We start from the raw sequence: 26,804 nt of genomic DNA, 5'->3' as shown, positions 1-26,804 counted from the left end.
CATATCAGCTTGGCTTCTCCCAACAGCTTCACCAGGGCACCTGGTGAACCTGACAGAGAACCTATCTCTCTCTCTCTCTCTGCATGACTGGCTAGCTCCTAAATGCACCTCTTACAGCTTTAACTGTACCTTTATATTTGATAAATGAGAGAAGTGGAAATAGGTAAAGATACAACAAAGAATAAGACAGGATGCGCTGGGACAGCCTGTCCCTTCCAGATATCCTGGGGATTGATACCACCAGTAATTTTGCACGGCAGCTTTCCAGACACTCCAAGCCAGGATTTTTTTCTGCCAGGTTTGATTGCAGGATGGCCATGAGAGCCAAGATCAAGACCTGCCACTCTACCACAGCACTTAAACCCTCAGACAACTTGCTTCATCTAGAAGGTTGTTTCCTGATCTGCAGAAGCCCCTCTGCCTATGTTTGGAGAAATTAATTTGTGTGTGTTTGCTGTTCACCATAGTGGGGAGCGCTAGACCTGTGTGGGCATGTGCAGAGTGCAAGCCATAACAAAGAAATAATGAAATCCATAGTGAAAATATCAATGCACAGGGTTCTGATTTAAAGGAGATGCTAAGAAAGTAAAGAACATCTCCACTGATCAAGACAAGCTTCTGGAAGTGTTCAGAGCATGTGCAAGGCACAAGTTTACTAATGTACTTTGGAGAACCAGCTGGTCCTCTGAAGACCCAAAGTACCTACTCCAAGCAGCCCAGACTGCTGTTTCCCTTTTGAATGGTAAATATGCGCTGCAAACTTCCTAAACTGGTACCAAACATCCAACCATGCAATGCAATGATGTGATCTCTGTGGAATAACTGACCTTTGCTAGCTCTAAGCAGTCACTAGAAAAAAGAGTGTGAGCTTCTGGTCTCAGAATTGCAAAAATACCTAGAAAAAAAATTTGAACTAAACGTCAATTGATCTAATACTATCTTCCTGAGCCTACAAATAGTCTGAAACTATCTCTTGGAAACATGACCAACACTGTTCCATCAGTCCTCTGGGTCATTAACTTCATGAAATCTCATAGTCACGTAAAAGCTATACCAATCATTTTCATTGCTTATGTTTTGGCAGAGAGACTGAGAAAGGAAAAGAGAAGTGAAGCGTGAGGAAGAAGGAAATATAGAAGATAAAAAAGGAGAAAAATTAAGAGTCACCAAAGACAAGAGTAAGTAATCCTACAGGCTAAATTCCTATTGAGACAATATGGTGGTTTATTGCATAATTGGAAATATCTGTTCCCAGTGGCCCTGCCCTTCATGTAAACCACCAGGTAAGAAGGGGAATTCTGGTCTAGTCTAAGAGGGATATTGTTCTTATCCGATGCCACAGCATTGGCTGTGACCAGCTCTCAGACCTGGTTGACTTCACAGGGCCAGTCTGACATCTACCTGCTAGCAGTGCAGTAAGACCAGCATGAGAGCTCTCTGGAGGTTTGAAATCTAAGGTTTGCTCAAAGAAGTCGCTCTTCCACACAGAGGCCATGTCACCAGTGTGCACAACCAGGTTCAAGTCCCTCTTTTGCTTGAGCAAAGAATATCTTCAGAGCTCTCTGATCTAAATTCACACCATGACACATGGTGCAGCTTAGCCTGTCTCTGCCCCTTTTTCTAACACCAAAGTGACCTGAATCCAAATAATCCCTGGCAAAAACTTTATCAAAGCAAAAATGTTCCAGTTCAAAGATTGAGAATACTTTGCTAATTTTTATTAATAAATACTTTGCTATTTTTATTAGTAAATTGTTTTGGGTGAGTTCCACTCAGCTCAGAATCTCCTAAAACATAGAAGATGAACACAGTGTAGGAAAATCAATACAGTTAGCAAGCAGAAAAGGACAAAATGAAGCAACTATATAGTAAATAAAACAAGGACAAACTGAAAGGTAGAGAACTGAACTAGGAAAGAGGAATAAAACGGAGCCACTCCACAAAAGGCCATACCAGTATCTAATTTAAGGTTCATGCTGAAAGAAGTTTCACTGATTAAATGTTGTTTCCTCTGATCTCTGGATCACTTCCTCTTCAGAGCCTAGTACATTGGTAACAGAATTTGTTTTAACCTAAATCCCATGTAATACAGGGAGTGTGTTTTCTCTCTAGTCACTTGTTTCTCCTGCTACATAAATGTTGCCTGTCATTTCCTTCACATTGACTCCATGTCAGAACCCAAACAGCATTTCTTTTGGCTTGTTCTTCTTGCATCATACGTTTTCCAGACAGTTAAAAGAAAACCCTTGCTGATTCATGTTTTGCTGTGTTTGATATTCAGCAGATGTCTGGATAATTAAAACTACCCTAACAATGAATTAGTAATTTCTGATAATTTTTCCAGGTATTTCCCTGACCTCTGTGATCTGTAACATGTCTTCTGCATTTTCTTTTGTTCTTCCTTTTTTCTGCATTTGCACCCACATTTTTTGTGACACTTCCAGTTGTTGTTTTACATCTTGCTAATCTCATATTTGCTTCAGATGAAAGAGGCTGGTGTGGCAGAGGCCATTGCTGTCTGAATTCTGTTTGAGTTCCTGGGGCTAATGGGCGACGCTGCAAGATATTTTGCTGAAATTTCTGGGGGGTGGATGTGGTTTTGGTTTTGGGATTTTTTTTCCTTCCTGAAACTCCATTTTCTGACAAATTGCCTTCCATGACACTTTTCAAGCACCCACTGCTCTTCCAGTCAAGTTTCTTGTTTTGATGCTTGAAAAACACCTGTTTCTTGGTTTTTTTATCTTGTATTAATAACCTGCTTAGTAATTTTCCATCATAGCCAATAATGAAGACCGGATTCTTCTTCTTGTTCTTGTCGCTTTCATTTTGCAGATTACTGCAGATAAGCAACTTTTTCTCTGACTCTTTAAGCCCTGCTCCATCACAGCTATGGTGGTGTTCCCTTCCTCAGCTGTGAATAGGAGTGTTTGCTTCAACTTTCTTTCCGTTTGTGTACTGGTATTCCTCCCTGGTCTAAGTAATACTCTTGTTCTACCTCCTGGCTGAAGAGCTGCAAGTTCTTCTAGTCCCTGTGTTTACCACAGCTTTGAAGAGAAAATGGGTCAGAAAGGTACAATTTTGTCCTTAAGACATTTACTCCAGAATTTCTGCTGCCCTATACTTCAGGTAAATTCCTCCAGTTCTCCTTCATGAGGCTGAACACTTTACATTCACTTAATCAAGCCCTCACGTACAGCTCAGACTCCCAATTCATATCCGATGTGAGTACAGTTCCAGCATTGCAGAAGCAGGCAGTGCTTGCTTCCAGCAAGGCTGAATTCAACATCATCTCTTTAATTGCCTTAGTGATTTCTCCAGCCCTCCTTGTTTTCTGTCCTTGACTCCCCTCACAAAGCAAATTCTCCACTTTATCTGTTCAATGTTCAGCCAATTTCACAGCTTTCTGGCTTTTAGCAATTTTATAATCTCTTACTGTGCTAAACCCAGAACAAACAGGAAGAAAATTTCAGCTCTGATAAACTAACATCAAGGGAAAGCACAGCACTTCTTTAAGGCAGCGCTGTCCCATCTCCATCTGCTTTATTTCTCTTGTTATTTAAGTAGAGAGAAGACAATTCAGCACACTTAATGTTGGGGTTTAGCAGCACAGAGATTTTTTTCCTTAAAACACCTACAGGTAATGAACATAACAGAAATGGCAGGTTTCGAAATCTACAATGCAAACTTAAGTGAATGTTTCTCTGTAAAAGACTTCATTTTGAAGCAGAAAGAAAAAGAAAAGCTTGTCATTTTTCAGATGCCAGATTGTGTTTGTAATGCTGGCAGTTAGAAGTATCATGTTTTGCCAGGTAAACGGAACAAAGCTGATATGGAAATAACCAGTGCAGAAGAAGAGCATGGAAAAGCAACAAATCAACAAATCATTTTAGTCACCTTCAGCCATAACCCTGACACACTAACAGCCTGTGCTTGCCAGCCCAAGCTACCTTGTATAAACACCGGTCCCTTCCACGAAGGGTCTAAGTAACGCAGCCCTGCAGTTCACAAGATGAGCCCTGAAGTTACAGCCTTGGCCAGGACTAGGGTGGCACTGCATACACCAGGGATTCATAAATGTTGATTGTGCAAATCCAAGTAGACTTAGGGGGGAACTGCTCACACCCTGAGATGTTCTTCAGCACTTTGGATACTATTGTATGAGCCGAGGCTGAACAAATACATTGCCACAATGGTCTCACCAGAAGCAATCCTGGCGCAGGAGTACAGTAAGAACTCACAGGATCGAGCCTTTGAAGGCCCATTACTCATATTACAATGCACACCACACACTAAACAAGCCTTGTTTGTTTCCACTGCTGGCTACAAATGCAGTGCTATGCACTGACATAAAGCACTTGCGCTCCCCACGCTAACCAATGTAGGAACCAGGTGTAAATTGTTGTGTGACCGATATTTTCATTAATTGTGGCAGCTACCCCACCTATTCCTTTCACTGTTTGATGCAGCCCTATAAATTAATAGCATATGACTCTTAAACAGTGATGTCACTGCACTGTATGGCTAAAATGCAAATATACCTGTCGTTATTTTTTACTGTTTTGCATAAGACTCCAAGTAACACCATTTAAAAATAAGGAAGCTTATCAATCTCCATCTCTTCCCTTTCCATTAATACCATCGTATTTAAAACAGAATCCAGTTAACGGTTGAATTCTTCTAAGATTTCTGGTGGAAAGTACGTATCCTGCTTCAGAAGAGGATTAATATGCGCTGGGAACCAAAAGCCCTATTGCAACAGCCTCTTCCTTATCCCTCCCTCCCTTTGTAAATTGCTCCTAACACTGAATCAGAAAAGGGAAAATAAGTTCTTTTTTTGCTACAGAAATATCCAGCAGCAATAGCATATAGAACAACATCTGTAGTTTCAAAAAAAGAGCAAGTGGTGCTAACCAGTGCAACACAGAAAAGTACTCAGCAGGGCAAGGCTTGCTTGTGACTGCTATGAAGCTTTTCATTTTTAAATCTTGATCATTTGACTTAATTCATTCTCACTCTTTTAAACAGCAGCCCAGTTAAGAAACACTCCACCTTCCCCCATTACCTCCTGCAGCTTGATCTCATCTGGCTGGAGTATGCTGAGGACCCCGCTGCTCCGGATCTCAGGAAGATCCTGCCATAAGTTGAACCTGGAGTTGGAGTTCCTCAGCAAACTGATTTGTGGTGGAGCTTTGCTTTCAGTTGCACTTGTAGGTTCTGCTTCAGATGGGGTTTCCTCACTGGGTGAACTCTCCTCAGGGTCTGTCTGTGAATCCTGCAATCGTCTGGTTTCAATCTCCTGGCGTGTAGATTTATCTCGATATTCCTGATACAAGAGCCCTAGGAGGCAACATTAACAGGTCTGAGAAGTTACAGCTGAACAAAAGAGTACAAATGTATTGTGGGAAAGGATATTTGTTTTGCATTAGTTCACCTCAGCAGAGGCGAGACAGATCCCTTCCATACTAAGTGAAAAAGCCAATTATGGCATTCTTATTTCAGCCAGAAGTGGAAACTATAAATGGAAGGCCATTTCTAAATCTAAAGTGTTGTCAACAATCTGCTCTCGCAAAACATTTAGTAACATAGTCAGATGAATCCATGATCAATCGGAACATATAAAAGAAGCAGTTTGTTACTTGCCAGGCTTTAGACGTTTCTTTTAAACCTTGACTTTCTCTGCAATATTATTATGTTACAAGTTAAATAGATTGATAGGTATATGTAAGCGTGTGTCTGGAAAATTCTGCATACACTGAAAGGAGCAATTTGATGGCCATGAAAATTCTTAAGGAGGAAACACTGAGCTGCTGTCAAGGCATTGGACAGGTGAGGCATTGGGACAGCAAGCTACAGTTATTAGTTGTCCTGGTTTCAGCTGGGATAGTTAATTTACTTCCTAGTAGCTGGCATAGTGCTGTGTTTTGGATTTAGTAGGAGAAGAATGTTGATAACACACTGATGTTTTAGTTGTTGCTAAGTAGTGTTTATGCTAGTCAAGGACTTTTCAGCTTCCCATGCTCTGCCAGGTGCACAGGAACCTGGGAGGGGGCACAGCCAGGACAGCTGACCCAAACTGCCCAAAGGGCTATTCCATACCATATGATGTCACGCTCAGTATATAAGCTGTGGGGAGTGGGCTGCGGAGCAGTGATTGCTGCTTGGGGACTGGCTGGGCATCAGTCAGCGGGTGGTAAGCAATTGCATTGTGTATCACTTGTTTTGTATATTCTTTTATCGTTATTATTATTATTACTTTCTCTTCCTCTTCTGTCCTATTAAACTGCCTTTATCTCAACCCACAGGTTTTACTTTTTTTTCTGATTCTCTCCCCCATCCCACCAGGGGTGGGGAGGGCAAGCAAGCGGCTGTGTGGTGCTCAGTTGCCAACTGGGGTTAAACCATGACACTAGTTTGTTTTGGTATTGACTTCACAGTTAGCCTTGGACATGTTGCTTAATTTCCTTGTTTTCCTCCTCAGTTTCTATGATGATTGAAGACACAAAATTAACATTCAAAAGGCACCTGAATGCCACAGCACTAAGGAAAAGGCTCTGAATTCACACCATCTTGCGGCACATCAATCACATGAGGTGTCTCCTGAGTTTCAATTACTAACTTAAGGAGCAGATAAAATTGCACAGAATTTGCCCCCATCCCTGATTTCAACTGACAGCACAAAAAAGGTAGGAATCCTGAAACTCCTTGGCCATCTTTAGAAGATCCTTTGTCTCTCCTAGGGCTTTCTAACTGTCCCATTTCTCTTTCTGAGCCATCTGTAAGACCCAGAATATTAATTGCTTGAATATAAAATGTAATTTAGAAGATATGAAAAGACAAGAGAGCATGAGCCTGCTCTGAGTCACTCTCCTCACTTACTCAAATTGAAGGAGCACAATTTACATTATCTCCCTTGGTTTATGCTTGAATTGCAAAGTGTAACATGAATGAATGAAGAGAAAAGTCCTTGATGTTAAAAAAGAAAAACAAACCTACATAATTTATTTTGTCTGAATCATTAGGGGTTAAAATCTATCTGGTCACATGCATTCACAATACTGGATCTCAGAAGCAGATTCCGTGTATAACAAGGTGAGAGACAACTGGGTCAGGAGTTTGTCTAGGGAGGGCAGAAACATAGATGTTATTGCCTATTAAATCTCTGGGCCAGTTTTCATGAGGCTCTGTACCAGTCACTGTTAAAACTGTACCAGAAATATGCTGGGGAGAAGCGCAGGCACAAGGACAGCATTACTGCAGTCTGCAAGTGTATCCTGTTATCTGTTCTCCCTGGAAAGATGTTCAACACTGGATTAAAATAGCAATAAGGGTAGCTGTGCCTAGGAAACCATACAGTCTTCTGTTAGCTTCCTACACGATAACCAGAGAGAGGAGACTTCCCCTGAAGTTTTGCATGCTGCTGCTACTTATATAATTTCTCTCCGCATCAACTAGGCTTATATGGCTTTCCCAAGCATTTTGGCCTGTTACTCAGCATCAGTGAGGGTGCTGAGGATGTAGTGGGGTGGAAAGGCTCCTTCAGGAATGGAGCAGAGAGCCTGCTAAATTGGAGCTACTTCCAGTGGTACTGATCTGTAAGCTCAGCCTGTGCTTGAAGGCTGTGGTGCTGTAGGGCACTGGGTGCTTTCTGCCCCACCAAAATGTGCACCAGAGAGCGGGACAGGTTGGGAACCCTGCAGCAGTATGGGCAGTGCTTGACTCAAGGGAAAAACCTGCTGGGAAACTGAAGCATAATCTATCAATTTTACTCATATTGGAGATAATTATACTTGCAGTGTCTGATTGTACAGCCATGTTGTGCTGGTGGATCTGCCCTGCAAGTCAGAGGCAATTAAGGATATTTTGTGTAAGGGGGATTTAGTGTCCCCTGTGCAGATCTGGAGAGCAGCCCTTTAAAAAAGATCCTCAGGACAAATTTCCCCCTTGCTTTTAAGGAAAAAAAATCCAGACAATGAAACTTGATTTTGTTTCCAGCGTCCCTGTCTGACCAACCAAACAGGTAAGACCTACGGAGCCTTCAGTGGCAGGCAAAGGCAAATATGGACACGGGGAGATCTGATTGACTGAAGGCATCTACTATCAGAACTTGTTCGGAAATGATAGCAAGGTAACTCATTTTAAGGAGGGAGCTGAAGAGAGACTGGCTGAAGCTCTACCACAGACAGCAATATGGGGAGGAAGCAGAAAGGTGATACTAGAAGAAAGCCGAAAGACAGGCAGATGTTTAGGCAGAAGAAGGGTAGGAAGAAACAAAGAGGGTTGTGCTAGCAAGGATAAGATACCCTCGCTATCTTGGTGTAAAAGGTCCATCCATATGTCAGTAAAGAGGTTACAATGGGTAGAGCAAAGGCTTAGATGAGAGAAAGAGGGAGAGAAGCCATGCAAAAGCCTCCTCTAGATGAAGCAGGAGATGGTCACGGCACAGGACGTGTGGCATAACAGATGCAAGGTCAGGGACCAGGGTTTTGACATGTTGAAAGGAGAGCAATGCATCTGGGAACTGACTGAATGTATAGAAAGAAGCTGAGATCAGTAGTTGAATGTGACTCAGAAGATACGATGATTTAGTAAATGCTTACATTTAGTAAGTGAACAAGTACAAAATGTCAGACCTGTACAAGCTCCATTCATTGCTTAATGTCCCAACTGTCCCCACTGTGACCTGGCTAAAGGTTAATCATGTGGTCAGAGCATGGGTTTGGTGTCACCTGTTGACTTAAGTGGTTAAGGCTGATCTTCCCAAAGGGTGTTTACATAGTTTGTATAGTACATAATAGACTTTTCCCTTTGTGTTTATTCCATTTAATTTTGCTGTCACATTCTCCCTTCACAGCTCTCTCAAAAACTGTGAGGGGAATTGAAAAACTAGTTACTAATTGTGGAAAACGCTCGCCTTAGAGAGTTCGCAGTGCTCTTAAAGTAAACGTTATTACATTGAAAGCTATGTAAAATCTCAAGAGGTCCAGAGACGTTTTCTCTGAAATTCTGTGCTCCAGTTTCAGGCAAAAAGCCCATTAATGCCTCAAAGGCGGGAGGGAAGGGACCAAGTGTGCTCCAGCCATTTGAAATGACTCTCTGTTGGAGATTAGTGTAGCATCTCTGGTTGTCAAAACCCTGTCTCCTCCATCAAGTGCAACAGACCTACTTGCAGTTACACTGACGCGTGCAGAGCTTCCCTCTGATATACAGCACATGAAAATATATATGAATATAGCAACTGGGTTGCTTTGAAGTCCTGCTGGTTTTACTATTTTTATCATTCCTCTTAGCAGCACAGTCCCAGTAAACTGACAATGTATTGACACATCTACCTTGGGAGATTAGTCCCTACACAGCCAAAAGCAAGTAACAGATCTGGCAACGTCCATGCAACAGTGTTCACCGCTTTCCTCCAGAAGGCCCCAAACTCGGCTGTTTTGTCTGAGAGGTGCTGGCAGGCTGCTGGTTTCACACCAACCTCTTTCCTCAGCACTGTCCCAGTGGCATCAAGCGCTCCAAGAATCAGCCCTGCCTGCCACAACCTGACACCAAACTGCAGCTGCTCTCCTCTCCCAGAGACAGTGCGAGAAGCCTCCTCGTTCCTGCCTGGGAGGTTCACCTTGCCGCTCATGAGAGTTATCTACCAGATTTTCCCATGCAAAGTGCATTCCTGCCCTCTAGATTCAAGTATCTTGCAGTTTCATTTCCTGAAATTGAACAGAACAGTTTAAAAATGAAGCTTCTATATTCCTACCATAAAACCTGCCTCCTGATGGGGATTAATTTTGCAGTTGCCCAAATCTCTCTGAGCAATGTCACAACTCAGATATGGGAAACCAAGAAACAAGCTGTGAAGGTCCTCTCTGCATCCCACCAAAAAAAAAAAAAAAAAACAAAAACCCAAAAACCCACAAAAAAACCCCTCCAAAAAACCCCACAAGAGGAAAAACAGTCCTCTCCTCCACAGCCACCCAGATAACCTCAACTCTGCCTTTACAAAGAGACCACAAATGATAAAATAACATACTCCTGCGTCGCAAATGCTACACCAGTGGCTGTTACAAATACACACGGACCCCAGCGCATACAGCCAACGTCCAGCAGGATAGCTGACCCGGTCCTTCAGTCTGACACCTTTTTGAGCATGCAAAATCAGATTTCAGCAGGAAGTTGGCTGCAGCCTTAACGGTTAACTGCTTTGTAATTACAAGAAGTAATCGTTATTTATGAACGGAGGTAAAGCTCCTCAGCGACAGCATTACATCTCCTGCCAGGCAGCGCGCAAACCTCACGCCCCTAAAGACAGCAAAAAGCCGCCGCTAAGGCCGTGGTTCGGATGTTTTACACCAACAGCGAGAGGTTTTCCCAGCAAGGGCAGAGAGCTGGGCTCCCGCAACGCCGCCTTCCCCCTGCCCGAGGCTCCCTCCGGCCACGCACCGCTTGGGTTTAGGTCTGGGCTTTCTTTCGCTAAAGGCCGCCGGTTTGCGGGATTTCGGGGCAAGGGGAGGCGGCGGCGCGGCTGGGCTCGGCCCGGGGCCCGGCTGGGCTCGGCCCGGGGCCCGGCCGGCCGCGGCGGCGCCTCTAGGGGCTGCTGTGCCGCCGCGAGTGCGGGAAGGCAAAAAGCGGCGAAGTTGTGGGAGAGCGCGGCCGCCGGACGCCGCGGCCGGATCCCTCCGCCGGGACCGGACCGAGGCGGGGGACGGCTCCTTACCGATGTGCTCGATGAGGTTCCTCCAGGAGTCGGCCGTCATGGGGTGGGCGGGCGGCGGCGCCTCGGCGGCGGCGGGGCTCTCCTCAGCGGCCGCGGGGTCCTCCCTGTGGGAGGCGGAGGCACCCTCAGCCGCGGCGGTGGGGCAGCGGCGGGGCGCCCCCCTCCGCCCCCGGGCGCGGCCCCTCGCACCCCTCCCCGGTACCCACCCCCCCCGCCCACCTGCCGGGCTGTCCCGCCGAGCCGTCCTGGTCGAGGGCGCAGGCGGCGCTGAGTGCCGCGGCCAGCAGCTCCATGGCCGGCGGCGGCAGGCGGCTGCCGAGCAGCTCCGGTGGCGGCGGCGGCGGCGGCGGCGGCGGCGGCGCGGGGCTGGGGGAGTCCGGGCGGTTGCCACGGTAACGGGGGTAGGAAGGCAGCAGCCTGCGCGGGAGGGAGAGGGGAGCTGCGGCCGCCCCCGGGGCGCCCCCGCAAGCCCCCCGAGGCCCTCCGAGCTCCCAAACCCCCTCAGAGCCTCTCCTCAGACACCCCCCCAGGCGTCCCTATGGGCTCTCCCCCCAAAATCTCTACAGAGCTCACTCAAATCCCCCCAGAGCCTCCCCTCACACCCACCGTCAGGCGTCCCCACGGGCTCTCCACCCAAAGCCCCTCAGAGCCTTCCCAGACCTCATCAGAACCCCCTCGGGCTCTCCCCCCAAAATGCCCACAGAGCCCCCTCCCCCCCATCTCCCTCTGGCACCCCCACAGATTCTGCCCACAGAGACCCCTCAAAATCCCCTCGGAGCCTCCTCTCGGGCTCCCACAAGCCCCTCAGAGCCCCCGAGCCCCTCACAGCTCCTCTCCATGTTCCCAGATTTCCTCCGAGGCCCCACAGAGCTCTGCCAAATCCCCGCGGAGCCCCCTCAGCCTTCCCCAAATCCCTCCCGAGACCCCTCAGAGCCCCTTAGACTTCCCCAACCCTGTTCCCTCAGAGCACCTCGCAGCCCCTTCGGAGCCCCCCAAACTCAGCTCTCAGAGCTCCCACCCGACCCCGGAGTCGTCGCCCCCCCCAGCCCCTTGGAGCCCCCCTGCAGACCTTCTCAGAGCCTCCAAGATCCTTTCCGAGCCCCCCCAGACTCCTCAGGTGCCCCCCCCCGCCCAAACTCCCCTCTCAGAGTCCCCGACTCCCTGCAGCCCCCCACCCCATGCCCATCACCCCTGCCTGCAGAGACCTCCTCAGCCCCCCAGCTCCCCTCCAGCGCTCCAACACAGGTCCCTCCTCCACCGGGAGGCTGACTCCCGCCTCCCCAAGGGCCCCCCCAAAAGGCAGCAATCCCTGCCCCAGGGGCCCCCCACCTTCACAGGCACCCCTACCTCCATCCCCTCTGCTCTCTTGCAGAGAGGCTCCTTCCTCAGATGCAGGAAAGCCCCTTCTCCATCCCCTCCCTCCTTCCCCAGCAAGGCACCCTCCCCCAGCAAGCACCCACACACCCTGTCCTACTCCATGCACCAGCCCGGGCCCCAGCCCCTCTCCTCCGTGCACAGCCACCCCACAACAGGAGGGGTGTCCTGCCCTGGCACTGACGTCTCCTCCCTCGGAGCCGGGGCATAGCGCTGCCCCTCATCCCCTGCACCTCTCTGCCTATGTGCGGCCGGCTGCCGTCTTTGAGGGAGAAAAGGGGATGGGAGAGGGGGGCTCTCCTGAACTGCTTCCAGATCTGGTGCATATGGTGCATTTCTTCTCCGGGAATGAAACCCTGAGATGGAGGAATGTAGCTGGGAAACTCAACCTAATCCATCCTGCCGGGAACTGCACTCCTGATTACCCCCCAGGATTGACCGCTATCCTCCTCTCCTCCTCCGGCAGGGCTTTGCACCCGCTTCACTCATCTCCCCCGACTCCCCTTCCTTAGCGTCGCTACTTCCATAAGGATATATTGTCTTGTTTAGGCAGTATTTCAGTACTCAATGATCTATATCTGTCTTCGTTCAGGTAATTGTTTTTCCGCCTCAGGGATAAATCCTCTTGAGCTCCAGAGTACGGTTACACCCTTGGATCGGTTCGAGTGCTTGCGGACAGGTTGGGTGCAGCTCTTCCCTACACGTTAGTAACCCCCAGAAAAAAAACGTCATCTGCGCCACACTGCAATTGAGGAGTTAACAGTCAGAAAACGCTCAGCTATTCCTCGTGTTCGCTTTCTCCCTGTTGCATAAATAACTCTGGATTTTTTTCTGTACATGATAACATAATTTATGCAACAACATAAAATGTGTGTGTTGGTCTCTATGTGTCAAATGGTTTCCTTGTTATCATTTTTATATTGTATTTGCTAAATGATACATCAGGATAGCTTCCAGTCAGCACATGACTATACATTCAGAAAAACTCCGTCAGCTTATGTGAACTAGATCTTGATCCGGCACACTGGAGAGCTCGGTCCTTAAGTCATTAAGAGGCAGAATGGGAGAGAAAAACAGCTGCAAGTGTCTGCGGAGGGATTTGAGGACTCAGAGAAGACTGTCAGTCCAGTCCAGGTCCAGTCCCGGACTGGGAGGTTGGAAGGACCAGGCAATGGATAGGAAAAATTAGGGTGAGGGTGAGAGCTGAAGCCTGTTTTGCATTTAGAGAGGAGGACAGCCTGACAGCCCGGGTAGATGGTCAGTATGGTATGAAAGTGGGTTATCAGCCATGAAACACCAGGGCTAGGGGGTCTGGGGAGACAGGTGAGTGAGGGGGCAGCCAAAACCTTAGAAGGGATAAAGCGGCAGAGACTATCTGAGGCTCTGGCTAATGACTGACGTTTTGGTGGCTTGCTGCCAGGGCAAGAATATTGTCAAGGGGTTTAGTAAGTGGGTGGGATGCTAAAAAGCTTCTTTCTTAGAAAAGGGGAGGGAGGACTTACTGTACTGAGCCTCTTCATTATCTTGAATTCTGGAAAAGCAGGGATGCTGTTTACTGTTTTCTAAAGGGAAGGACCAAGAGCAGTGGGGAGTTCTCCCTAGTGTGCAAAGGGAAGTCAGCGCATAAGCTCTTAGTGACACTGCTAGAGTGAATATATAGCTAAATACAACTTTTGGGTGTACCTACTAGAAAAGAATAATCCTTCAGAAATATGCATTAAGAGTTTAACAGATTCTAACCCCTCGTGTTGCTTCACTCCCAAGGGTTAAATCTATTGCAAATTGAAATTTCTTTTTAGAAAAAGCATCTGGGTCATGGTATTAAAAACATTCAAAAATAGAAAGCATCTTTTCAGGATCCAATAACTGTCTGGTAATTTGATCCTGCCTGTCTTCCTTTTTCCTTCAAATTTTCCAAAATAATTTCATTTTTTGTCTGAGATGAAAACCTGAAAAATGTCACTAAAAGTAATAATGATAATAAAAATGTTGGAAGCTATGAAGACATGAGAACACCAGCTGAAGGTGAAGTGCCCCCTGTGGCCATGGGAGGCCACAGCTTGTATTTTTGTGTCTCACAGAGATCTGTTTCACTGTGTGGCAATGGCTAATAGTCTACTTTTCTTTCCTTTAGAACTTTTTTCTTTTTTTATTGTAATTTGGTCTTTCAAAACTGTTGCTCTTTCTTCCTTTCCAGGCTTGTTCTCATACTTCATGTTGACATACAGAGAATGTCTGTAAACAGAACAATTGCCTGATAAATACTTTTTCTCCCGAGTGAGGTCACAGAGTGTTCCCAGTGCTATGGGACCACAGTAAAAAATGATATATAGCAAGAAGGAGATATTTTTGTCCTGCAAAAATTGTCGCCATTTTCCAAAGCTCGCTTTTCTGTTTGGGGACAAACCAGAGAGCCTTCCAAGGTTGTCAAGAAAAATGAATGAAGGCAAACAAGCGATTCTCTCACAGCAGTCTGGTGGCTGGGATTTTCATGCTGGGTGTGGGGGATCCAGGTCGGAGTCATGGCTGTGTCACTCCCTCACATCCCACATGTTACTGCCTGTTCCAGGGCGGATCAGTCTCTCCTCCCAGAGCTGCTCCACCTTCTCTGGTCACTAGGAAAGGTGCTTGAACATGGTGAATGCCTTATTCACCAGATACCACTTTAGGTCAGTCAATACTGGACTATTTCTGCTAAGTAGAATAGCTCCGGTATGGCTGCCTCTTTCTTCCTCCCTTCCACAATTTTTAGGATTTTCTGTGCAGTTTAAGCTGACCTAGCTGCCCAGTTCCACTTTTCACTCGACTCCCCGAGGCAGATTCTACCTTCACTTTTATGCCAGCACTCACACTCACCTCATTCTTGGTGAGCAGGTTTGGGCAGCTAAACAGGTGGAAAATGATTTTTTTGTAGAAGTAGCTTTGCGTGTGTCTGGATTGTCTCACTACAGGGTGAGCTCAATGCGAGTGCCAGCACAGCAGAGGTGGCAGACATGCAGATGGATGGCAGGACTGTGGCAGTGCCACCTTGGATTATTTCACACTGCTACAGAACTGCAGGCTCAGGCAGAAGTTCCCACTCCACTTAATCTTAACCATCCGGGTAGGATTTTGGAGGAGGTTTTCTTTTCTCTCTCACTGCATCAACAATGAATTTGATCCGGCGCCTAGAAAGCTTTCCCCCATATCATCAAAATCAGTAAAATTTCATGATGACAAATCAGTTTTCTGACCAAAATCCCTGTATTTCATCCCAAACATCCCTGTCTAGTTGTAGGGGGAAAGAAAGAATCTGGCTACTAGAACAACATACGTTAAAGCAACTAGTGAAAAATCCTACCCCAGCACCACACAAGTGGTGTTGCGTGCCCTGTGCTCTTGTTGGTGACAGAAGTCATGCAATGCCCTGACAGACCAAAGCCCACTTTTGTCTCAGGAATTCTTAGGATCCCCAAGCACACAGGCACTGGAAATGATCCTCATGGCCATCATTAGATGGCCGTGCTCTGGTGACACGGAGCATGACCATGGTCCAGGTGCCTGTGGGCAAAGGAGAGTGGGTTTGAGCTTGCATACGTTCTGAAAGCGCTTCATGTGGTTGCAGATGTTCCCAGCTTCACTGTACTTCTGTTGGAAAAGATTTTAAATGTTGGCTGACCTGGTCCATAGTTGCATTTAAAATGTGATAATTGGTGTGAGTTTATAATTAGTTTATTACAGTTATCTCATTTAAGTTATGTTTGCGGGATGAATTTCCAATTCTGGCCTGTATTTTCAGGCACTAGTAATTTTTAAAAATGATTAGTCATTTGAATTAAGATTTCTTATGTGCATCTAAACTCAAAAGCAATCCTTAGAATAAAGCTGTGCAAAGAGCTCATTTTCAAATGATGCTGAAATGCATTTTTTTAATGTTCTCTTATAGCAGTTTTTAGAAATTAGAGCTCCTCTTCCAGAAACTAAAAAGAGAAGAGGCAGTCCAGCAGATCTTATTCATTAAAAACTCCCCGAACCCTTCTAGTCAGTGGGAGTTTCGCACCGAGAAAGGCCACAAAATGAGGTAAGAAGCACTGTTTTAATCTGAGCTAACCAAATTTGTGGAGAAGTGTGAAGTTAGTAAAAGATTTGAATAATGTTACACCTATTCAAGGATATTTTCATACTTCAGGTTCATTCAGGTTGTCTCTGTTCACGTGTGGGTTTTAGCAGTGTTCTTGACAATGGGTGTGTCTGCAATTTTTATTCCTGGTTTTTGACTTTTTAGTGGGAGATAAGCAGAACTCCTCATCCCTAATATTTTTAGATCCTAAAAGCTTTCATAAGCTTTCATCAAAATACTTAATTGTATCTGTTGGAGCTGGCAGCCTTACTGATAACTAAAAATGTTCAGAACTTCCTATTGTGAGATCCTTACCTTCAGGCGCTTCTAAACTTTTGATGCTTATAATCATCAGGGTTACATTTTTACTTACTGACCATCTGCCATAGATAGGTTATTTTTTATATATTAAAAACAATTAACAATTTCTTAGGCTTAGGAAGATTTTAATGGCTCCCTATTAAAGGAAAACAGAAAGCCTGTTGTTCTATCCTTTGAGAAGCTTTGGTTTCTGTTGAAATATGAGTTGAAATTTGGTGTTTGCCAGGGCTTCGTCTTTGCCACTGTCCTGGTTTTGGCTGGGATAGAGTTAATTTTCTTCCTAGTAGCTGGCATAGTGCTGGATTTAGTATGAGAGTAATGCTGATAACACTGATATTTTAGTTGTTGCTAGGTGGTGGTTACACTAGTCAAGGACTTTTTCAGCTTCTCATGCTCTGCCAGGTGCATAAAAAAACCCCAAACTGACCAAAGGGTTATTCCATACCATACGATGTTATGCTCGGTATATAAACTGGGGGGATTTGGCTGGGGGGCAGCGATCGCTGCTCGGGGACTGGCTGGGCATCGGTCAGCAGTGACCGGTGGTGAACGGTTGCATCACTTATTTCCCCTGGGTTTTGTTTCTCGCTCTTGTTGTTCTCCTTTTCGTTACAATATTATTATTATAATTATAATAATTATTATTATATCTCAATTATTAAAGTGTTCTTATCTCAACCCATGAGTTTTCTTACTTTTGCCCTTCCAATTCTCTCCCCCATCCCACTGCGGGGGTGGGGGAGAGTGAGCGAGTGGCTGTGTGGTGCTTGGTTGCTGACAGGGCCTAAGCCACGACAGTGATTTTTGGCACCCAACGTGGGACTCGAAGGGTTTGAGATAATAACAGATTAACCAGAGCTTATTAAGGAATTTGTATCTGTTAATAGTTGCAGGTCACAATATCGACTCATCTGTTCTCCATCATAGTTTATTTGATCTGCACCATGCTCCGTTTTTTGCTGTACATGTTAAAGATTGGTGTTGGGTTTTGCAGTTTGCTATGCTCTGCAGTGATTAGCGATGTTTTGCCTGGGAGATTTGTTATTAAAACACCGACCTTGAGTTTTATCTGGTATTTGGGTTTTGTACTGAAACCATTAATGTACTTTGGGTACCACCTCGTGGAGACAATTAGCAGTTATACTACTTCTTCTGAGAGGTTTTTTATGGAGGAAATACAGAATGGCACCTTCACTACCTTCTTCTATGATGTTTCCTCCTTCGTTACAATAGCTTTTCAGTATTTTGAACATCCTTGGGTAATTAAGATACATCTATTGATATTTCTTGGGAATATTGTTTCAGTTTTGTCTAAGATTAATAAGCAATTTAAGAATATCATCCAGAGATCAACCCCCACAACAGGCGCTGTGGCCGCTCCAACCCCTGCAAGGGGCGTTACAACCACTCCAACCCCTGCGACGGGCATTGCAGTAACTCCAACCCCTGCAACAGGCACTGTGGCTACTCAAACCCCAGTGAAAAGCACTGCAGCTGAACCAGAGGACCAACCTGTGTTGGTATCAGTTGTCCCCACACACAAGAAGAAATCTTGGAAGTGAGAGTCAGCTTGTTTAGAAAGGGATGATGAAAAACCAGGGCCATCGCAAGGAGAGGAGGAGGAAGAGGAAGAACTCGTAAATGAGATGGAAACCACCTGATCCTTATCCTTGAGTGAGCTGCGAGATATGTGAAAAGATTTTAGCTGTTGTCCAGGCAAGTACATTGTCACCTGGTTGCTCCGATGCTGGGATAATGGGGCCAGTAGCCTAGAATTAGAGAGTAAGGAAGCCTGGGATCCCTGTCTAGGGAAGGGGGTACTGACAAAGCGATTGGAAAAGGAGCACAAATCCTTAGCCTCTGCAGGCGACTACTGTCAGGCATGAAGGAAAGCTATCCCTTCAAGGAAGATGTTACATATCGCCCAGGCAAATGGACCACCATAGAGAGAGGTATCCAGTACCTGAAGGAATTAGCCATGCTGGAGGTGATTTATAGTGACCTGAACAATGAGCAGTTATCCAAAGATCCAGATGAAGTCCAGTGCACACAACCCATGTGGCAGAAGGCGATACAGGGCACACCAGTGTCGTATGCCAGCTCGTTGGCAATACTGTCCTGGAAAGATGATGGTGCTTCAGGAAATGGTGAGTTGGAAAAGACTGTAAAATGTAGCACTGGAGCTAGGAGGAGGGGTGGGACACTGAGATTGTATGAGGAGCCAAGGGGTGAAGAGCCTGGGGAACGGCAGGACACTGAGATAAGAGCTGCAGGAGGGAAGAGATAGGAGTAATGTGTCTGGGAAACAGTAGGCTTAGGAAATCATGTGGGGAATTACAAGTTCAAGCTGATAGAAAAGGAGTGAAACAAAGAGATTGGTTGAGGACCTGAGGGTCAGGGTATGTCCAGATGAAGCAGATCAGATTGGGAGAGCTGGAGGGCAAAGCCTAGACCTTGCTCGGTACGAAACCATGACTGGGCTGAAAAACCTGAGAAGCAGAGATGGGGTGGAATAGGTGGGCAGAGTGGGTCTGGGATCCCCATTGGCTGCATACTGGAAGGATACTTAATTAGAATTGTGTATATTATTGCTTACTGTTCCGTATGATCCTGTGGAATATGAGATTTTGACAGTAATAACATTTTAATACCTACAGTGGCTATTTTTAGTGAAAATTTATTAGTTTTTAAAATTCTTCCTGCAAATACTGTTGCTCGTAGACTTTTTAAGATTCAGATTGTACAGAAAGAGGGTTGAGGGGAAAAAAAAAATCTATCTGTCTCTAAAAGAGAAAAAAAAAATTGTGTAGTGTGACAAAATACGAAGGTTTGATCAACGTGTGTTTGCACCAGCTATTCCTGATTTCACCACTTGCAAATTGAAGCACCATTGGCAGCACAGAGAAGAGATGACTATAAGAAATTTATTTCATAAGTAGAAAGAAACTGCTTGAGTATGGTATAGGACCTTTTGCAGTACAGGTCCCAGTCTCTCTAGAGGCTTTCCCAGTTTTTCTGGTTAAATCAGGCTATAAAAGCAGTGCCCTCTGCTGCCCAGGACAAATAGTGCTGTGCTACGGCATGCTAACCCAAATTCACACAAACTTTCAGAGTGCTACACTATTTTACATGCGTAGCGTTTCTTTCTAATACACGTGTTTGCATGAATTCAAACAAGGTGGATTCCCTCTTGCTACTGAAGGTGACTGTTTGTATTAATTGTTGTAGTACTTCTATTCTTTGAGCTCAGAACAAACGTAATCAAATTATTTTTAGATGATCCTAATTTCTCTGAATTGGAGTTTTCCTAACCAGCCTAAAGAAATAGTTTGCTCTGCACTGGTAGACCAATGACCTCACAGTGAGCTTTGCAACATGACATTTCACACTGAGTTTCTCTTCCACTGTATCTAGTGGCCCATGATAAAGACATAGCATTTTTGGAATCTGACTCAGTGGGAAATGGTAGGTAAATAATACAGTCGTGCTGCAAAATTATCTGTATTGTATTAGAAATTAAGAGAAATCAACATCCTATTAGCTGGTAATATAGGGTAGACACTGATTAGTGAATCTCCTTTCTAGGGTTTGAAATTACTAGTTTGCTGGCCTCTGTTGGAGCTGGTTTCAGCTGAGGCTGACAGTTGTGGATGGACAGCCTGGGTGGATGTTTTTCTGTGATGGCTTTCTATAATCTCAGTCTGCACAACTGCTGCTGCTCTGAAGCTGGAAGGACTGATCACAGTGGGGAAGAGCAGCTTTTTTTGAGTTCAGTTCCTTCCAGGTCTTTGCCTCTGGTTATGCTGAAAGACAGAAGTTGTGCTGGAAGCTCAGCACTGAAATGTTCTGGGCAAGTCAGCCAAGTTGTCAGGAAGTGGCTTGTCATGCGAAGGGTTTGAATCTTTGTACAGCGCAGAAGACTGGGAGGGAGCCATGTGATCTTGTGGAGAGCCTTAGAGTGCTTAGGGGGAGCTGGGGATTGTGTAGGAGAAAGGTCATGGGAAAAAAATTATTTGAGAATAGTTAGGCATAAAAATGCTCTTAAGAATTATCTTACGGAGGGCATATGGCAAATTTTGGAACACCAGCAATAATGTTTGAGGTCATCTTGTTTTCAGACGTCAATGTTCTGAGATCAATGAACTACTCTACTGTTCTCAGAGCTTTGAATGACACATAGATTCAAGTCACTGGTAGGTTTGAAGGAGCCTGTGGTGCTTTTCCTTAATCAGAGTGTTAAAGAATATATCCCATCTGACTACAATTCAGGTAATTATTCCTTTTCCTGAGCTGTTTATTACATTCCCCAGTTGTGTTTACTTCTTGTCCTAAATATGTAGCACAGCTATATGTGAAGTGACATTGCTATCTGTGAAGAAAACATTTGTATCAGACCTGCTGGTTATCTTCATGCAAGGAGAAGGGATTGTGCCTGCCCAGCTGCAGCATTTATATAGTTGCTGTAGGATGCTGCTGAATGTGAAGAGATGCAGCACTGATGCTGCACCTGCCCTCAGGACTGTGGGGATTCACTCCTGAGAACCCCATGGACCTTCAGTGCCTCTCAGAGGTGCCTATACTGTCATTTCTGCAGAACTGCTAGCTTCTGCTTTCAGAAGAACTCTTAGCTGACAGGTACCAGTTTTGTTCTTTTAGGAAGAGATTAAATGCATTTCTTGAGACCAGTGATAATATTTTAGATGCCTTATCTACACAATAGCCTCTTTTCCCCATAGAAGGGGGAGAATAGTCATTATTGCAAATAATGGCAATATCCTTAGGCACTTGCAGGCTTTTCACAATGCAGATTTCTAGTGGTTCTCTTATAAATTACAACCGATCTTTTGGAGAAGGGAAGAGGGGTACATGGGCTCAGTTTGAGCTGGAACTCTGGTCTCATTCTCTGCAAAATTTCTCTGCTCAGTTGCCAGAGATGATGCTACTCAGCAGCAGTGCCTGCTTTTTGCAGACACATGACTTAGAACCCGTACTGACCTGTCAAGCTCTGCACAGCAGCATCTTTGATAAAACTGACTCCCAGCACAGGCTCATTGTTTCCAGCTCCAGGGAGAATCAGAAATTGCACATTTCAGAGCTGCCTAAGTGGCGGTATCAGGATGTCAGAGACTGACAGTGGTGATTATGCCGCAAGGAGAGGAAGACAGATGGGTTTGACATCGCAGCAGACTCTGTCTAGTTTCAGATGCTCAGTTTAATGCCAAAGGGCAATCAATTTCAGCCAGGGCAATTAATTTATTTAAATCCAACTTGGCAGTTGGGCTAAAATTTTTTTACTGGAGTCCTCTCCATAAGGAAAGGTGCCTGGAAAAGTACTATGCATTACACCAACACAGCCGGGCTCAGTAATTAGGACCACACAGCGCAGTATAATGCACACACCTTTAGAAGGCAAGTATTTAGCACTTTCAGCTTGATCTTCTACACTACAAGTAGAGACTGTCTCTTAGTTATAAACACAAGAGATGAGGAGCTAGAGAGGGACTTTGGGAGAATACCTCACTCACATATTAGAAAATGTAAGGCTAGGTAACTGCTCCTCTCTCTGCCTGGCTGCAGTGGCAAGAGAGCAGGGATGAGGGTAAAATTATGGGATGTATGTAAATTTATGGGTTGTGAGATCAGGGCCTTTTGCTGGACCTAGGTCGTTGAGGGATTAAGCCAAAAAGGGCTACCTCACTGAAAGCCTCTGTTGCCTATCAGTTCTTCAAAGTAAACAGCAAACAGAAAGCCAAAATACTTTAGAAAACATCTTTGTAGCTAGTTCCTCAGCTACAAAATCTTGTTTTCCACGTGGGGTTGTATAACAGGCTTCAGGAGAGCCCTCTGGGAAGGCCAAGAATGGGATCACCCTTATGTTGGGATGTTCCATAAGGAATTGCCCACAGGTTCTCCTTATTCTCTCAACAAGCTGCTTAAGGCAGTCTGCCTGCTTTGCTTACACCACTGGGTGATCCTACATCACATTCCCCTTTTTTTGATCTTCCCCACTGTATTCTTGTTCCCTCCCTTCTCCTTCACTGTCTTCTTCAAACTCATACTGATAAGACCCTTTATACCACAATGTTAGTACTATACGATATATATCATTAAGACTGGAAATAGCACTACAAGTCAGGGTGAGAAGGTGTGGATCAGTAGCTATAGCTTAGTCCAGCTTGTCCTTCCCAAAACCCAAAACACTCTTGCTCTGACACCACTCTGCCTATATTCTTCAGTGGAGGCACGGTGAATACCCTGCATGTGCACTTCCTTACCTTTGGATCCATAGTTCATCTAACGTTGTCTTATCAGAGTTTACTGGAGACGGTGATCCTTTATGAGATAAAACGTTCAGAGGCTCTTTGACAGGCTCATTGTTTTTGAGTGAACCTGTGACATAAGAGAAAACCAAGAGGGTGTTAAAACAGTCATTTTATTAAGGGTCATCTTTACTTTTACTGTAGGTAGTGGTTTGCTTGCACCAAAGGCAACAGGAAGACCACAGACACAAAGACAGCTACATTTTAGCTTGGATTTTCAAACAAGATTGAAGTGTCATCAGCTTGCACAGTGCAAGTTTGTACAGCCTTTGTCACAGCTGCAAATGCAATCAAGAAAAGGTGAAGGTAGATATGCAATATCAGTCCTTATGTATGCGAGTAGCACTCTCACCACTGAAAACTGGGTCCCAACATTAGTGATTTTCAGTGCAATTCTTTAAGCTGAAAAGGTTTCGCTGTGTGTGCCTGTGCATACCAATATTCAGTTTCCCAAGTCAGGGCTTCATTACTGCTCTGCTTTCAGGCACATAGTAGATGTTCAGTTTACTGGCTAAATCAAGGCTAAATTTGGGTGAGACAGGAGCTTTACTTTTAATTGCTTCTCCAGTTTCCCTCAGATGAACCTCTGATCCTTTCACAGGGAGCCAAAGTTGTATTAAGTCCATGGCTTACTAGTGCAGTACTTGGCAGGAGAGGATGCATCTTGCTTTTCAAATGAAACCTCCAGTTGTTTGAGGCCTGTTGATAAATGACCTTGTTGTTTTTTATTACAAATATTTTGGTCTAAGTCATAATTCTGTTTGCATTTCAAACTGGTGACAGCAAAGGCAGGTCAATGCTCTGACGGAAGCTGGTTTCTGATGCACACTTTTAAGCAATGCTATGGATTTTCAGAGGGGAAGGATGAAATCCAGACTTTTAAAACTCCCTAAAACAGTGCCAAGGGCTTATGAAACACTAGTTTGAGTTATTCTCTTTGCCTTTTGAATAGTTTAAACATTTTATCCTTCTGTCAGAGGGGATCGCTTAAAAAAACAAACTCTTTTTCCAGTTAAAGGAAAGCATCTATTATGTTTTACAGCTCCTAGGCTATAAGCCAAAGCTAGGCTGGTGCAAAGGGTGCCTATATAAAAGCCTTTCTCTCTGCTGAACTGACATTCTTTTAATTATTTTTCTTGTTTGCATTTCTTGAGACTTTATTTTTCCTGTTTTGTATCCTACTCTGTATTTTTCCCTGTATCTTTCCCTCTCTTCCTTTCTTCTTTCCTTCCCCTCTCCTCCCCCCTAATCATTCCCTAAGCAAAATGAGAGCAGGTTTACATTTGAGCTTGAGTCAGACAGATAGCTGCTGTTCAAATGGGTTGGAAGTCAAGATAAAAGAGCTCACCCATCCCTTGCTTCCATGCACGTCAGCAAATGCTGTCAGAAGAAGTTCCTCCTACAAATGAGGCTGGTGTAGAAGCACCCGCTGTCCAGTTTTGGGGAGAGGGGATGGAATCAGTGGAGTAGAGGAAGAGGGTAGCAGAGCTGCTTACACAATCCTAGCTGAATTTAAAAGCTGTAGCTCTGAGCTGGACTTGCTACAGTCATACTGGAGAAAGAGCTATTGCTCCTAGCCCAGGTCCTGCTGTACAGACTGGAGAAAAGAAATGTTGTTCCCAGTGTGTCCTGCTGAACAATTGCAGATATGGAAGAAAAAGCCCTGTTTGGAACAGATCCTGTTTCAGCAGTGGTAACACAGAGAGGGGGGTGTGGGAGGGAAGCGCAGGTCAGCTTCTGTGGATGCTGTAATAAGCTGCTAAAAGAGAAGCCCTTCCTTTAGCTTGTTCTTCCTCAATGACACTGGATAGACAGGCGGGATGTCCTCCTGTGCCATTGTGCTGATGCCGTGATGCTGCAGATGTATGAATAAGGTGCGTCCTTCTGTGCTGGTCCTACTGCAGTGGCAGGAGCAGGTAACAGGGGAGAGGGTCTCCTCAGCAGCGGTCTGGACGCTGTGATGCTCGGGGAGCAGGAGAGAGGGTGAGTGTCTCCTCTGCTTGCTCTGCAGCAGTGCTCTGGGAAGGTGGTAAGAGGACGGCTCTGCTCTTGGTCCTGCTGCTGCACTGGCAGGGTGGAGAGCAGCTCTGCTCTGGCATAGGCGACGCTCAGTTTATCCACAAACCTCATTGACAACAGTAACAGAATATTAAACAGGAGCTCTTTGCTCTGCTGCTGTCTGCTTGGAAACTTGGAGAAGGGAGGGAACTTTCCTTCTGTCCATGCCATGGGGTTGAATAGGCCTTTATGCTGCTGAAATAGTGTGTCTCCCTTGGCAAGGCAGGCAGCAGACACCTATTTTCTTGGGGACATTTCCCAGACCTCCTTTTTTTTGGGGTGGAGGATGTCTGTTCTTTGTTTTCTTGGAGCACTTGTTCTGATTTGGGGGCTGAAGCAGTGTGCTTTACTACTGTATAACAAAGCAATAGCTTTCAGTGGCTTGCATAGCACTCAAACATCAGGAGTAGTGTTGTATCGTTTTGACTCATGCAGCTAGCCAAAGTTCAGAGTCCAGTGCATTGTTTCTGTTAGATTATAAACTGCAGTTAGGATAGGTACCTTTGCTGTGATTCCTTTTATTTACAAGGAGTTATAAAATTCAGTTTCTCTGAACACCTGGGAGATGAAGCAAAGGGCATTTTCCATATTCACAGTTCCAGGTCTCTTTCATTTAGCGTTTAGATTAAAACCACTTCCAGTTTTCTCTTGCAGCCCTGTTTCCAGTGCTTCTGGGTGTGTTCTAACAGCTCCTTTCCTGGCTCTCTCTGCAGTTTCTCATGTCTTTCTCTTGTTTCTTTTACACACAGCTGCTCAGACAAGGTGCCCGCTCAGTGAAAGCCTGGCCTTGCAGTCATGCCCTGTACTGTTCATACTCAGAGAAAGCCAACTCGTTCCATTTCTACTGAAGCCATGGCTAAGTGCATGTATGTTATGGATGGTGTTCCTGTTATTTCAGCCTCCTAATTCAAAGGGAGCTTAGGTGTTTCTTACAGCTGTATTCAATGCAAGGTGGCAGCAACTGCATTTTCAGCGGTCTTGCTCACCTCTCGTAACGGTCCATTTCAATTTCCACAGGCTTGGCCCCTAAACATACTGCTCTGTTTTTGCTGTTTGCTGTATGCCACTCAGCTTGCCATACAGTTACTTGTATAGATCTCACTATTTTTAAATATGTCCTTTCTGTATGCTGAAGAAGTTCCTACTTCGCTGACAGCTTCATGTCTTTCCCTGTTCAAATTATTTTTCTCTTAGAGAGCAGAGGAGTGGCAGAGCAGAGTCTCCCATTTGTTTAGATTCTCCACCATGAAGCATGTTTAAACAATCAGCCATTTTGCATTTCCAGGCTGAGCAAAGAAGGATGGCACCCCTCTGCTAGCTGTGCCATAGGGCAGGAATGTTCTGTAATGTGCTGACCGCTCAGCCACTTTCTAGTCTCCTCAACTCTTATAGTTCCTCATCTCACTGGAAAAGGAAGCATAATGCTGTTTGGGTCAGTACTCACCTGTAGCATGCCCCATGTTCATTGTGTCTCTTGAAGTCTTTCTTTTCGCTCTGCTTGGCAGCCTCATGGACCGGTAGTACCTGGAATTTCTTTGAATGGCAATGTAATGTGTGTGTGAGTCCCGCTCGTGGGTCACTGGGTTAGCACCTTCTGACTCTTCCTCACCTTCAGAGACTGAACCTGACTCTCTCAGTACATGCTGAGCAAGGCCCTGCTGGAGCCCACCAGCAAAGAGGCTGCGGGCTGCTTCTCTCCCGTGCCCATCCATGGCTTCCAGATCTTGTCTCTATGGCAACTGAGATGATGGATCAGCAGCAGAGCAGCAGAAGACAGGAAGCCTCCACAACTCCATCACCTTTATCTGAATTAGAGCTGGAGACGGACAAACAAAACGCAACAAAACAGGAAAAGAGAGGACAAAGTTCTGGTTAGTGCAGAGGCTGTAGTGAATCATCTGTTTAGGATAACGGGGACTTTCCA

At 45.3% G+C, this 26,804-nt stretch overlaps 1 protein-coding gene across 1 annotated transcript in view; it reads right to left on the bottom strand.

The window, feature by feature from the left end:
• NGEF (neuronal guanine nucleotide exchange factor) overlaps window positions 1-26,592 on the bottom strand; it is a 40,533-nt gene extending 13,941 nt beyond the window's left edge. The window contains exons 1-5 of the mRNA XM_075716717.1: window positions 26,325-26,592; window positions 22,778-22,892; window positions 10,928-11,125; window positions 10,709-10,812; window positions 5,063-5,337 (exon numbers count right to left, since the gene is read on the bottom strand). Coding sequence (XP_075572832.1) covers window positions 5,063-5,337; window positions 10,709-10,812; window positions 10,928-11,125; window positions 22,778-22,892; window positions 26,325-26,592 — 960 coding nt within the window. The remainder of the gene's footprint in view (window positions 1-5,062; window positions 5,338-10,708; window positions 10,813-10,927; window positions 11,126-22,777; window positions 22,893-26,324) is intronic.
• Between the last annotated feature and the right edge of the window lie 212 nt (window positions 26,593-26,804).

Source organism: Pelecanus crispus, chromosome 9 (genome assembly GCF_030463565.1).
Source record: "Pelecanus crispus isolate bPelCri1 chromosome 9, bPelCri1.pri, whole genome shotgun sequence".
Classification (NCBI taxonomy): Eukaryota; Metazoa; Chordata; class Aves; order Pelecaniformes; family Pelecanidae; genus Pelecanus; species Pelecanus crispus.
This window is presented reverse-complemented; position numbering and strand designations above follow the sequence as displayed.